The 13,700-nt window shown below is 39.9% G+C and overlaps 1 protein-coding gene across 1 annotated transcript in view; it reads left to right on the forward strand.

Annotated features, from left to right (window-relative positions):
• The window catches only part of FREM1 (FRAS1 related extracellular matrix 1), a 62,307-nt gene that overhangs the window by 23,244 nt on the left and 25,363 nt on the right, over positions 1–13,700 (forward strand). The window contains exons 16-23 of the mRNA XM_009960927.2: positions 1,342–1,539; positions 2,792–2,977; positions 3,920–4,116; positions 4,932–5,160; positions 6,739–6,883; positions 10,152–10,293; positions 11,639–11,834; positions 12,574–12,838. Coding sequence (XP_009959229.1) covers positions 1,342–1,539; positions 2,792–2,977; positions 3,920–4,116; positions 4,932–5,160; positions 6,739–6,883; positions 10,152–10,293; positions 11,639–11,834; positions 12,574–12,838 — 1,558 coding nt within the window. The remainder of the gene's footprint in view (positions 1–1,341; positions 1,540–2,791; positions 2,978–3,919; positions 4,117–4,931; positions 5,161–6,738; positions 6,884–10,151; positions 10,294–11,638; positions 11,835–12,573; positions 12,839–13,700) is intronic.

Below are 13,700 nucleotides of genomic sequence, written 5' to 3' on the forward strand. Positions count from 1 at the left end.
ATGGTCAGATTTTCTTCAAGAGAACCACAGTGCTAAAAAGATGTTATTTTGTGGTTTTATCTTTAAAATCCCAAAATAATTTTTTTTGTAATTACTCACAGAAATCAAAGGGCTGGTTAACACCCTTTCCTACTTAATTTTATCCTTTCATTAGCATTAAAGGGGTTCTCTTTTCTACATCTCTGATAACAGCTTTAGTTTTGGTTTTGTTTTTTTTTTTTTTTCCAAAGCCTCTGGTTTTCTGTCTAATTAGTCTGTAATTTTGTGCTGACATGGAGAATATATGTGATATTTTCAGGCTTGGCACTGTCTTAAATCAACAGCTGGTATTTGAGAAGAGAAAGAAGTACTTGATTATGGTCACACATAACAACATTTTGGGTTGGACTAGATGACCTTCAGAGGTCCCTTCCAACCCAATACATTCTACAATTCTATGGCTCTATCCTAAAGATATCAGGAACATTATTCCAATGGAAGTGTTTTGCAGAGGCAATGAAGGGCAGAGGCTGACCTTCATGGGTACAATGCTTGCGTTTTTCATCCCCAAATTTCTATACGTTATATGTACTGCCAGTAGATATCACAAGACAGGGTGGGAGTCACTGCCTTTCCTTTGCAGGCAGCTTATTAGTAATATCTTGCAGACAATGCAAGACACAGGCTGCCAGAAGTGCTGAGAACTGGAATACTCAGTCACAGATGCTTCTTACAAGGGATGGCTGTTCCCAGCCCTGTGCTGTAGCAGCCCACATTTTGAATGTGATTCCACATAGGCGTAATATACAGTATAATAAGAAAGGACAGCCCTTGTTATAGTCCATTTTGTAGGGATAAGAGGCATATAGGAATACATGCATTTTTTGGTACGCAAAAATTTTTCCTTCTGGAAGAGCATGGATGTTACCACTTGTCATAAAGAGAGTATATATATAAAAGAAAGATTTTTTTCATATGTTCTTCAAGAAGAAAAGTAGAAAATACTCTCTTTCTCCACAAATGTACATTTTGCACATGCCTAAGTGCACAAAGAACATAATCATGAGGACTAATATTGTAACATTGTAATAATAATATTATAATTATTGGTAATTCTAACTTAGTTATATACTTTACTACACCCTTTTATTATAGAATAGAAGTAAGTTTGTTAAAATTAATTACAAACAGCAAACCAAATCCCTAACCAAACAGCTACCCCACCAGTCAGAATTAAGAATTCTAGTAATTCTGCTTGTTTTCTTCTAACTTTGAATATGTAGACTGTCCTTGTAGGGTACAAAATTATACTTCATAAAGCTTTGGTAAAACATTTATTCTGAACTGCAACATTTTTTCCAGGTGGGGAGATTGGCCTGACTCCTTCCACGGAGATCTTAACCTTCATTGTCTCTGACAGTGAGGCTGGCCTAGATGTGAAAGACTGCTGTTATGATGGACCTCTTCCTCCTCCAGATCCACTTCATGATGCTTTTCCAGTATATGACCTTAACATCACTGTACTTCCAGTGGACAACCAGCCCCCATCTATTGCAACTGGTGAAAACTTCCTCTCACTATAGCATTATAATGTGGGCTACACAGTACTGTAATAGATACAGACTTGTTTTTTCTTTGGTTGGTTTTTTGTTTGGTAGTGTTTTACCATCAGAAAGAGTCAGATGAGATCAGCATACAATAGTTTTGGATCAGAATTTCCATCAATTTTTTTTTTCTTTCGCTAGTACAGTGCAACCACCAAAATCATACTTGCAGGTGCAAGTATGAGTAACTGCTTGTGGCTTTTCAGCTGCATGTTTAAATTGTGTGGTTAGAGATGACTGTGCTCAGATCTGCTCCCCTCCATCTATACATGTCCATTGGTGCATGTGTAAGCTATGTCTGAGTAAAAGTGATTGATATCTTGTCCCTGAACTGAACGTAGGTCCAGACAATTGTCAGGTTTTTACAACGCAAAAACATAAACATAAATATCTATCTACCTTTTCATGTAAAGTATACAACAGAAATTTAGACTCTGGCCCTTATATCAAAGGAGAGACTTTTATCACCCATATTTAATTCTCTTAGTGAATAAAGACAAATTTAGGCTATATATGTAAGGGATCAAATTAATAGATGTGAAGCCACATTTTCACTAGTACTCTTCAGAATGAAAAATACTCAGTTAAAACAGGAATAGTGTTGGTAATGTACATTTAGTCCAACAACAGCCCATTGTTGAAATTTCCATTGGCTTCCTGGGTTTTGGATGAGGCCTGTAGTGTACATATTAAAGGTATGCTTTCTGTATGCTTGTCTTTTTCAATGTCATTTGTTTGTAAGCATCATGTATATGTTATGTATCTCAGAAAATATTTAAGCATATGTATAAATAGTTCTGTAATTTGCAGGCTCTCACCCAAGTAATGTTCTGGAAATGAAGCATTGTCCCAGCAGGGAAATTAAGCAGTGATGCATGAAAAATTGTTCATTATGAACAATTCATAACAGCTCTCATGTAATTAATGCTCTGACAAACAGAGGTAACAACTGATTTTGAGCAGCACATAAACCATACCTAATAACTTAACAGTAAAATAATGTCATGATCCACTTCCTCTCTACTTACATGATGGTAAAAGTAGAGTTGATGGTGTAAGCAGAGGAAAAAACCCCTAAACTAATCCCCCTCAGTAATCCAGTATTCGTTATCTCTTCCCTCTCAGTTATTATTCCCATTCTTGTTAACAAAAACAACAGTAAAATGAGCTAAATAAGCAATAATTCTTGTCATGTTGTTTGTATGCAGGTGCAAGGTTTGTTGTGGAGGAAGGCTCCTCAGCAGCCCTTACCACCAAACATTTGTTTGCCACTGATCCTGACACCACTGCAGATGACTTAGAGTTTGTCTTGGTTTCTCCTCCCCAGTTTGGTTACATTGAAAATATACTGCCTTCTCCTGGGTTTGAGAAGAGCAACACTGGTATAAGTATAGGTAAGTCTTAATGATGTATGGTAATCAAGCAAATGAAATGCAGAAGGCTTGTGGAGGGCTGTGTGGTGGGCTCTGGTGAAGTAGCTGCAGGTGTGTGCATTAATATGGGTTTACTGAGGAAGGCAGGTGCTGACAAATGAAGAGCTATGGGACTGTGTGTGTAGAGTTCAAAGGGAGACTGTAGCTCTGCAAAGGTGAAGAACTGGCACTTGAAGTAAAGCCAATCCTTGTTTTATGCATTCCAGCTGCAATCTGTTAGAAGTGGCCATATGAGACATTAATCTGCCCTCTCTGCCTCCCCCTGCACTCTCCCATGCAAGGCTGCCGCACTTCATTTCACCTATAATTCTGTCAATTAAGTGCTGTAGCTGAGAATTTGAAAAGCCTGGGTCCCATGTTAGTTTCCAAGGTGAAGTTACGAAAGTCATAGAGATGGTGGTTGGCTTGGGTCTCTTCCCTTGTCCACCTTCAAATATTGTAATGCAATTTTGTCCTCAGCTGAACACATTGTGGCACGCTCTGTAATGCTTCCGGCTTTTATCAGTGTCTCCAGCTGGACAGCCAGAATAGCTGAGCCTTCTGGTCCATCAGTCAAATAAAACAATCAATGTAGTTACTTAGACCTCAGATCTTTTCCTACCTGTTATTTGGGTCTTTATATTTGGGCTCAGTTCTGCAGATTGAACTGAGAAGTATGAAGTTGCATCGTCCCACAAGAAACAGAAGGATGCATTTTTGTTTTAGGGGAAGTTCACGGGAAGGGCACGTGTCCTGCAGTAACATGTGCAGTGTTAACTTTTTCAGCCAAAAAAAGACTGAGAATTTATAAAATCCAAGTTATTTGTTCTTTGAAGAAAGACATAGTTTCAGATTTTTTTTAATATTTAGGAACAGGAGGCAGGAAAAGATTGTGGTAACTCATAATCTCTTTAAAATCTCTAGCTTCATTTCAGCTGAAGCACCTGAAAGCCCTGAACATAAACTACGTACAAGCCAGGCACATGCGAATGGAGCCAACAGCAGACCACTTTGTACTTTATGTCACTGATGGGCTGCATCGCTCAGCAGAGACTCCATTTTTCGTGCTGATCAACCCAACCAATGATGAAGTTCCAGAATTCATAGCAAGGAATATTACTGTAAGGAAAGAATCAAAAAGCCTGTCAAAGAATTCTTTTGTACCAGAAAACACTCTTTACTATAAATAAGGACATTGTTCTGACACCTGTTCCTCTGTGTCTTTCCCTTAGTTTATGTAGTTCAGCCTAGTTCAGTTAAGAGCCCAGTTAAATCCCATGTAAACCTGTAAGTAAGACAGAGCTTCAGTAGGACTGGAGCAGTGTACATCTCTGTTTGGTAACTTGTGGTTAAGTAAAAACAAAGCTCAAATCTTTAAACAAATAAGATATCTAGAAAGCTGAAGGATCTTTATGCTTCTTTTGGTTTCTCAAGAGCTTTTATAAGTTTTTTGTAGAGTTTTTTTGCGTTCCTGGCATAGCCTCTCCCCTCTCTGAAGACTGCTTTTAATATAAATAATAATTCTGTGACCACCATGCTGGGGCACTGTAAGCTTACCTTACCGTAAAAAATTGCATGTACATGTATAAATTTATATGCATCCATATCTTCATAAATACGTATTTATTTATTTAAAGGGTTTCTCCTCTGTGAATTCCCTAGCACTTAATATGAAGTTTACATACTTAACAGCTTTTCTATTAACTGAGGCAGACAGGAACTCCTTATCTCACCTTCTTTGTTTCATCACTGTAACTATTTACTACTTCATGTCTCTTAAACTGGTTGAAATTAGTAGCTGGTTCAAAAGCCACTGGGAAAAGGGCGGAGGAAGCAGAGATACACTTACACAGAAAAATACCCTACTTAGAAACCATGCTAAAATTCTGTAATTTCTTTTTATGTTAAAGAATGGGACATTTTCTTTCATGTTCAGGTTCAAGAGGGGGAGATGAAAGAGCTGGATCTCTCTGTTATCAACGCAGTTGATCTGGATGTGCCTCAAGACCATTTGGTATTTGGGGTTGTGCAGAGGCCCTGGTATGGGTTCCTTATTAATGGAGTTCATGGCAATGATATTCTACACTATAAACAGTTAATTAACCACGACCACCACAGTCACGGGTTGCTTGTTTGTGACTTTTCCATGGAGCTACTGAAGAACGGTAGGTGCAATATCCTTCTGACATAGGTCTTTGATTACTTTAATGAGGCCAGGTGGTACCATTTATTTATTCATCACTTATTTATTCACTTGCCCTATGTGTTATTTCAAGACAATGTTTAGGAATAGAAGTTAACATAATTAATGCTAGCATTGTCTATTGATTTTAGGAACTGTCAATGAGATCACCCTGAGAGGCCCACATGTCAGAAAGGGTAGTAAAATGACTATGGAGGCCACCTGCCCTGAAAGAATAAGAGGAATAGTGCAACATATCAGCAAACAAATTTCAAAATATTTGACAGTACCCAGAACAGAGACAGACAGACTCATTTAAAAATACAGCAAATGATCATGGGGTTAAATATTGCTCTATATGATCACAGAACCATAGAATGGTTTGGGTTGGAAGGAACCTTAAAGATCGCCAAGTTCCAACCCCCCTGCCATGGGCAGGGACACCTTCCACTAGACCAGGTTGCTCAAAGCCCCATCCAGCCTGGACTTAAACAGGGCTGGGACATCAACAACGTCTCTGGGAAACCTGTTCCTGTGTCTCATCACCCTTATTGCAAAATATTTTTTCCTTATGTCCAATCTAAACTTAACCTCTTTCAGTTTAAAACCCTTACCCCTTTTCCTGTCACTACAGGCATTGGTAAAAAGTCTCTTTCCATCTTTCTTCTAAGTCCCCTTTATATATTGAAAGGCCAAAATATATAGCTTCATCATACCTCCATATAACTAATGATAAAGGTATGAACCGGGGCTCTGTATCTTAGCATGACCAGTTAACCTGCATATGTAATGAAAAAGCATATTTAACACTTCCAAGAATACAATGGATTCTTCCAGACTGTGGCAATTTAGTGAAGTATGGGAATTATCAACTTAAAGAGGGACATGAATTCAATCCTGGCATTCAGGTTGCAGTTCAGCCTTCAAAACCCAAGGGAAGATTTTCTTCTCTCTGTCTGTCTAATACGAACCTTCAGAAATATCATGTCTCCACCCCAAATCCCTTAGCCTTCCCAAGTGCTGTTTTTGACTCTGTTCCAATCGCTTGGCTCTTTTCTTGTTCACAATGGTGACTGAGCAACCTCCAGCCCAGATCTTCTGATTGTCCACGGTCATAGCCACAAGACCAGCTCTCCTTGCCAAGACTTGTTTAGAGCTCCCTGAGGATTATTTAAGGCACAGAAAAGTGTTAAAGTGTTGCCTGATAGTATCACCCTTTTTATGGTCCCTGTTAAAATTAACTGGAACTAGGAGAGAAGAAATGTGCCTTTTTCAGTTTGAGAGAGACCCTTTTGTGAAGGGAGTCATTTAGTCAGGTCAGGCTGGTGTCTTTGAGTCGATAGTATGTTGTCAGATTAATGAATAGCAGTGGCTCACCAAGCTTATCTTCTGGCAGCTGAAACAAGCTTGCAGTGACCAGAGAATATGGGGAGGGGAAATGGAAGAAGGGTGATGGAAGCAGAGTGAAATTATGTGAGACATTTTGCAGGAGTCAGATTTATTTGGTTTTTTCCATTTTTTTCTCTCTCTCTCCTTTTTCTTCCCTGTACCCTCTGTGTAGGAATGAAGCTGATGTACATGCATGACAATTCAGAAAACTTCACTGACAGCTTTAAAATCCAGCTATCAGATGGGAAACATAAAGTCCTCAGAACCATTTCAGTAAAGGTCATTCCAGTTAATGATGAGAAACCCATGCTGAGCAAGTAAGCCACATGTTCCTGTCTCTGACAGAGAGAAAGATTTTCACTTTTGAATCATTCACACAGAACAATTCAAAAGTGAGCAAAACAGCAAACCAGTGACTGATGGGGAGAGGATGCCATAACTAGTCACAGATTAATGTCAATATAGATGTTTCCATGTGGGTCTCTACCAGCTTGTTTAACAAGAACATTTTTAGTGAAAGAAGGGCACGCTTTAATGTGGCTCAATTAAAAGAATAGAGAAAAAAAACGTGTGTGTGTGTGTTAAACATGCTCATTTTGTCTTTCACAACTTCAAGATGTTTCCCAGAGAGCCCTGTTCCTTGCACACCTCTGCTGACCACTGACCACCATGGCATTGACTGCAGTTACTTTCTTTCCTCTTCCCTGGGGCAACCACCTGTCTAAAACACCTCTTTGAAAGCAGTTCTGGATTTTGTCATGAGAGAATCCACAAAGTTGATGCCTCCTTGCCTCACAGGGGAAAGCCTTTCAACTTGATGATTCTCTTCTTTCCTATTATAAAATTCTAGTGCTCATCCATAATTCAACTTCTAAAAAGCTACATACTAACTTCCCTTACGACTCAAAACTAGGAGGCATAAATGAATTAGACATGGTCAGAAATTGCCTGGCAGACTATTTGCAGACAAGCAGCTGGCTGTGAGAGAGCCAAACCTCCTGGACATTTTAACAAGGAGCTCGTCCCTTGGGATTCCCATGTTTTAGCTGACGACCTGACACAGAACATCAGGGGCTTTATCCTCCTGGTTGCTTTCCAGCCTCAGGCAGGCAGATGGGGAGCTCGGCCCTGAAGGCTTTTGGGGGTATAGCTCTGAACCTCTAAAGTTTGCATTACAGAAATGACTCGCAGCTTGTTAAGCAGGCTGCCACTAAAGTGGGAATTTCTGATCCCTTCAGATATTTGACTGACCTTCAGATCAGACCTACATTTCCCATTGCAGAGAATTTTGAATGTTTTGTTTACCATGTAGAGCTTCCTGCATTAACAATTGTTTTATAGTTGAAAGAGAGAAAGCCCACTTCTTGTTACAATAAAGTGTATAGACTACGTATTCATATAATGTACTGATAATTGCTTATTTGTTCCTCACATGGTAAAGACTGATGTGTAATTTTCCACACTTTCTCTCTGAAGGAAGATGATGGAATGCAAGAAGTCAAGTGTTTTTAGCCTTGTCCAGCTGGATCCAGATATGGTTGCTGCCTTGTCTGGCGATGTTAGGTCTCACCATTTGCCATTCCTGTGGTGAACAGTAGCACATAGTGAGCCATCCACTTGCAAAATAGCTATTTCATTATAAGAAGTTACTGCTTCTTGCCTGTTACTCTTTCACGGAGATGCAGTATGCTGTCAGCAGTTAATCACTAGTGCTTTAAGTAAACATGTTCAGTTGGGCATTGAAGTGGTTTAGCTGTCACATTCAGTCACCATGTCTTTGCTGTGGGGTAGGAGCTCCCTTATGCCACTGCAGTGTTTTACATGTTAACATTTGACAATACACATAAGCTTTTTCTCACCTTTTGGTCTGGGGGCACTTTTCCACCCCAGGGAGTTTCAGCTCTCATGTCCATTAGCTGACTGAAGAATCTGGGATGGGATGTTTTTGGCTGGCAAACAGTGGCTCTTAGCACTGATTGCCAAAAACTCAATCTGTCACCTCTTGGATTGCATCCTGTAGCAAGGAGAGCCCTTGGGGAATGTAAGGCCTCACACATTCCCCTTGAAAGCTTCTTCTCAAGATGAGACATGTGGGTGCTAGAAGGACTTAACCAACTAACTGCTGTGCAGAAAAATGAGTTGGGGGTAGGCAGCACTCAGGGTGTAGCTACAGTTGTTTATCTTCACTTATTTTTTTGTTGAATCTTCTCTTCCTGGCACATAGTGTCTTTGGGTCAGACACGTGGTCTTTCTGTTTGCATAGTTGCAGCATGTTTTTTGCTGGTATGAGCAAATCATTAAGGTTGCTTGATCTATCATTAATACGACTTGATATACTTTGTCATATGACTGTAGATTCTTTGCTTCTCATTTTGCCAAACATGAAATTCCTATGCCTCATATCCGTATCAGTTTGAATATGAAACTTCAGGGAAAAAAATCTCCATTCTTTCTGAGAATTTTCCAAAATCACTAAATAATTGCGACAACTTCTTCTTTGGAAATCTCAGTTGTCACTCTGCTTTGGAGCATGCGCTTGCAGCTTGGCAAAGGAAAGGGCTGTAGTATGAAGAATGTGTCTTTAGCAACTCTTGCAAATATCTATCCGTATTTGGCCTTTGAAATAGCATGGTTTGCACATGCTCAGTTGCGCACAGCCAGAGCTTAGCTACCCAAATGCCTGAGGCATCTGTCCTTTTCCAACATGCTCCGTGGCCCCTGGGCAGATTACCTTGAGCAGGTCCCATCCTTGAATCTGAATCTGAATCTGACTGAATACGCTGATTCCCCTCCAACCTCCTTGAAACTTTTGTATACACTAATAATACTGTTTGGGTGCTACACTGTGGAAAAGTAAGACAGCTAACAGCAAAATGATAAAGCAGGGTGTGCAGAGGCAAACTGGACGATGGTTACTAGCTGAAAACAGAAACAGAGGAAACATGATCTGAGGACCATGGAGCAAGACTCTGCATAAATTTCAAACTACATGGGATTTTCTTCCCCAGAGCTGTCTCAAATTTTATTTGTGGCTAGTGATGGCCATTTCTGCCATGGAACAGGTGGTCTTAATCTACTTTTCTGACTCAAGAACCCAGGAAAATTCTGCAAGGGGGAGCATAGAGAAGAAGCCTCTCTTAAAGGTCAAGGCAAGCAATGACAGACTAGTCATCTGAAAGACAGTCTTCTCTCTAATCAGTTCACTAGACCAGTATTGCTATGGGCTATAGTAGCACTAGTGTATAATACAGCCTATTTGTTTATATTATTCTCTTCTTATAAATTGTGTGATGGTAAGTGGAATAGGGCCCAGGGGAAGAAGACAGACACGGTAAATCCCAGGCTGTTGTAGGTATCTGCTTTGTTGTTTTTCACCTCTGTAAGGAGAACCTGGTCTACCCTGTTTGCTTTTTTTTTTTTTTTTTTTTTTCTGTTTTGAACTGAAATAGGCACTCTCCTTCCATTCTTTCTGCAGTTGTCATTTCTGTCAGCATTTGGGTAATCCATATTCCTGGCAGAGAAATTATTTGTTGGAAAGGTTATTTTTCTTTTATTGCACCAACACACGACTTTTAATTTTTGCAGGAAGCATGATATAGAGGTGCACATGGGTGAAACTCGAATAATTTCTAGTGCTGTTCTGTCAGCGGAAGATAAAGATACCCCTAGGGAGAGAATTTACTACTTATTTGAAAGACTTCCAGAAAATGGTCAGCTTCAGCTCAAGGTTAGTCTTTGTACTTCAACAAAAAGCACGCATGCAAAAAACTCTCTCTTTTTAGGGTAGAATGAAGCTCATCTTCCTTTTCTCCCAAATGTCTATCATGTTTTGAAGTAGATGACTGTAGCCAGTTTGATTGTTGAAGGAGTGTTTGAACAAAACAATGATGTTGTCCCAGAGGCTTTGACACTAAAGCCACATCCTCAACAGGAGGAGAGGGAGAGTGAAAAGCACGGCAGATCATCTGAGGTGGCAATGGAGAGAGATGCTGGGAGAATCAGCCCATGGAGGGGTAAACCAAGTGTCAAAGCTGGGAAGGGTTGTGGGGAAGTCCTTGATCTAAAAAAAGTGACAAGTAAGCCTAAGCTTACTTCAGTTACTTCAGGGTTCAGCAAGAATGAGTAACAAAACATGAGGTAGAAGAAAAGTATGGGGTGAAGGAAGGGGAAAAAAGGAAGAAGATGGAAATGATATAGCAAGAAGAAAGGCAGAAAATAAGATTAGAAACAGAAGGAAAAATGACTAACTATGGGTCAAGGATAAGTCACAGGAATAAAGAGAAAAAATGCCTCTTTTTAATTGCATGCCTATATAATAGAAGAAAATCAGTTTCTGAGACCTATGAGCCTGGAAAGTATTTTGATGCTGGATCCCTGCAAGAATTAAAGGGGTCCCACACACTGGGGCAAGAGACAGCTACTGGCTGGAGTCCAATAGCTTGAACATACAGGGTACCTGCATGTATTTGAGCTTTCTGTCCTTGATAACCTTTGCTCCAAAGCTAGTGATAGTGTTCCTGCAGGCTAAACATCAAATACACAGATCAGTCCAATATAAGGAACTATGCTATCTTTAGAAAAGCAGGACATTTTATTGGGCAGTTCACATTTTTCCATTACAGGATCTCTGGGACTTTAAATTTTTGTGCTTCCCTGAAGTTCCCCACAGGTTCATTTCTGATATCCCTTTAGGTATGGTTTCGGATAGAACCAAGAACAGTTGTGTGAAATTAAGAAATAGAAAACGTAAGCTGGGTCAGGACCATTTGATTTTCATCTTGTTGGTGTCTCATTGAGCAGTGTGAGAAATCTATTCCCTGGAGTAAAAGAAGCTAAACTCAATTTACTGCATTTTATTCATGATCACTGTATCCTCTCCAGCCTTATAGCTGCTTGAGAAGAACTCCAGCTATTTAGGGCCCTCAAAACATGCTACGAGGAAAAGAGTCTATAGTTTAGAAGAGAAGCTAGGTAGCTGGCATTTACAGTCTGCATTACTGCAAAGAAACACAGTTAACTGGGGAGGATGCAGGGGAGACTACCTGCTAATGAAGGATGTTTATTCTTTCTAGGTAGGCCAAGGCTGGATGACTCTTCAAACTGGAATGAAGTGCAGTCAGGAAGAACTGGATATGAACCTTGTGAGATATGTCCATACAGGAGCTATAGGGTCCAATAATCAAGACAGCTTCACATTTTATCTGTGGGATGGGTACAACAGATCACCAGCTATGGACTTCTACATAAATATCAAAGACATGGAAAAGGGTAAAGATCTGTCAGACTTGACGTTTTACAGTGCCTGTTTCTGAAACAAGGATGGTTTGAGTACAAGTCCTGATCCCTCCCTGAGCACTATATAGGTCCTTGGCAAGTCTCCCTGCAGATCCCGAAAGCTTGTCTGCTTGAATTTCACTGCTGGTGAAGAAGTTGTCCTGGGATTTGAAAAGGCTCTGCCTAAGGCAATGTGTTGCACCTTGCCTCCCAGGACTGCCAGCTACCTTTCAAATAGAGTTGAAAAGATCCTTCTGAAACTAGCTTTATGCCTGAGTAAATCAAAGCACAGAAAAATGGCAAGAATGTAATAAGGTAGGCAAAACACTGTCCAAGAGCAGCTCTGTCTCCCAGGTTTATGTTCTAGTCTTACAGTCTTTCTTCCTTTATTGCATCCCTATTAGAAACCTAAACTACACCAAGTTAACCTGACACTGCTAAGATTGGAACAAGGGGGCATAGAGGTTGTTCTGTCTCCATCCCTGGCAGTTTTCCAGCCCTGACGGGATAAAGCCCTGAGCAACCTGGTTATGGCTGATCTCATGTCTGACCCTGCTTTGAGCAGAAGGTTGGATTAGAGACATTCTGAAATCTCTTTCAGCCTGAATTTCACTATAATCCTACAGTTCTATGACTTTTCTACTGGTGATGGCTTGCACCTGGCTGAGTTATGCATAAGAGATCAACTTAAAATTCAATATGACTATTTTAGTGTCATTTTGTCTACCTGCAGGAGACATTGCTGTTTTCATGAAACCTCTTAGAGTGCCAAAAGGGGAACGGGGCTACATTACAACCAGTGTCCTCCTTGCACTGGATGGTACTGACAAGCCAGAGGAGCTCCTCTACGTGATAACCTCCCCACCCCAGTATGGACAAATAGAGTATGCCAGCTACCCTGGCATCCCCATTACGAGCTTCAGTCAAATGGATGTAGCAAGACAGATAGTCTGCTATGTTCACAACACAAAGGCAGCTGCTCCTGAAGACATATTCAGGTAAGGCATAACATGCCACTCCCCAGACTTTTCTCTTTGGATTTTTTGGGTATTTAAAAAAAAATACAGCACAAAACAAACAAAAAACTCCAAATCAAATTATTAGAAAGATGTAGAAGCTCTGGGGGAATTCTCAATATTTATATAGCAAAGCTATTTCTACTATAATACACGTAGTTGTGACTGCTTTGGTAATAAATGCATTTTCTAACTTTCTGAAACTGTAGCCAGAGCCACATTCACTCAATGATACTAGCTTTAAAATCATTATAGCACCCAAACATACACAGCTGTTAAGATCTAAGTGTGGGAGAAAGGCTAAGAACATCCTTTGTGAAATTTTCCTTTAGTTTCTTGCTACAACTGGATGTGCTAAAACTGGTCCATCCAGGTATTAAAAAACTGCTTTCTTGTCTATTTTAACTTATCATATTATTTGGTTCCAGGTATTTTGAAACTATGAGTAGTTCTTGAACATATTGAAAACCAGTCCATTTATCTGTTCTGACACCACAATAGCTCAGAAATTCACACAGACAATTGGATTTTTGGGGTAAACCTGGTTACCTGTAGGCTCAGTTCAGCTGCTTAGTGATATTTAAATTTACCTTCATCTGGTTCTGAACGTTCCCCTTAGACCAGCTTAGACTAGGTGCACTCCTAAAGTGAATATTTCCTTATTTTGTTCTTAAATGAAGCTGCCTTGGTTATAGAGTGGAAAGATGTAATGAATTATCATCAGGTAAAGACAGAGTAGATGTATTGTTGATCAAAGTCTCAGGGAAAGTTTTGTACAAGAGAGCAAATTCAGGAAAAAAGAGTGCTTAGAAATAAGCTTCCAAAGGAAGAACACTAACTTATT

This window comes from Leptosomus discolor, chromosome Z (assembly GCF_034619465.1).
Source record: "Leptosomus discolor isolate bLepDis1 chromosome Z, bLepDis1.hap2, whole genome shotgun sequence".
Taxonomy (NCBI): Eukaryota; Metazoa; Chordata; class Aves; order Leptosomiformes; family Leptosomidae; genus Leptosomus; species Leptosomus discolor.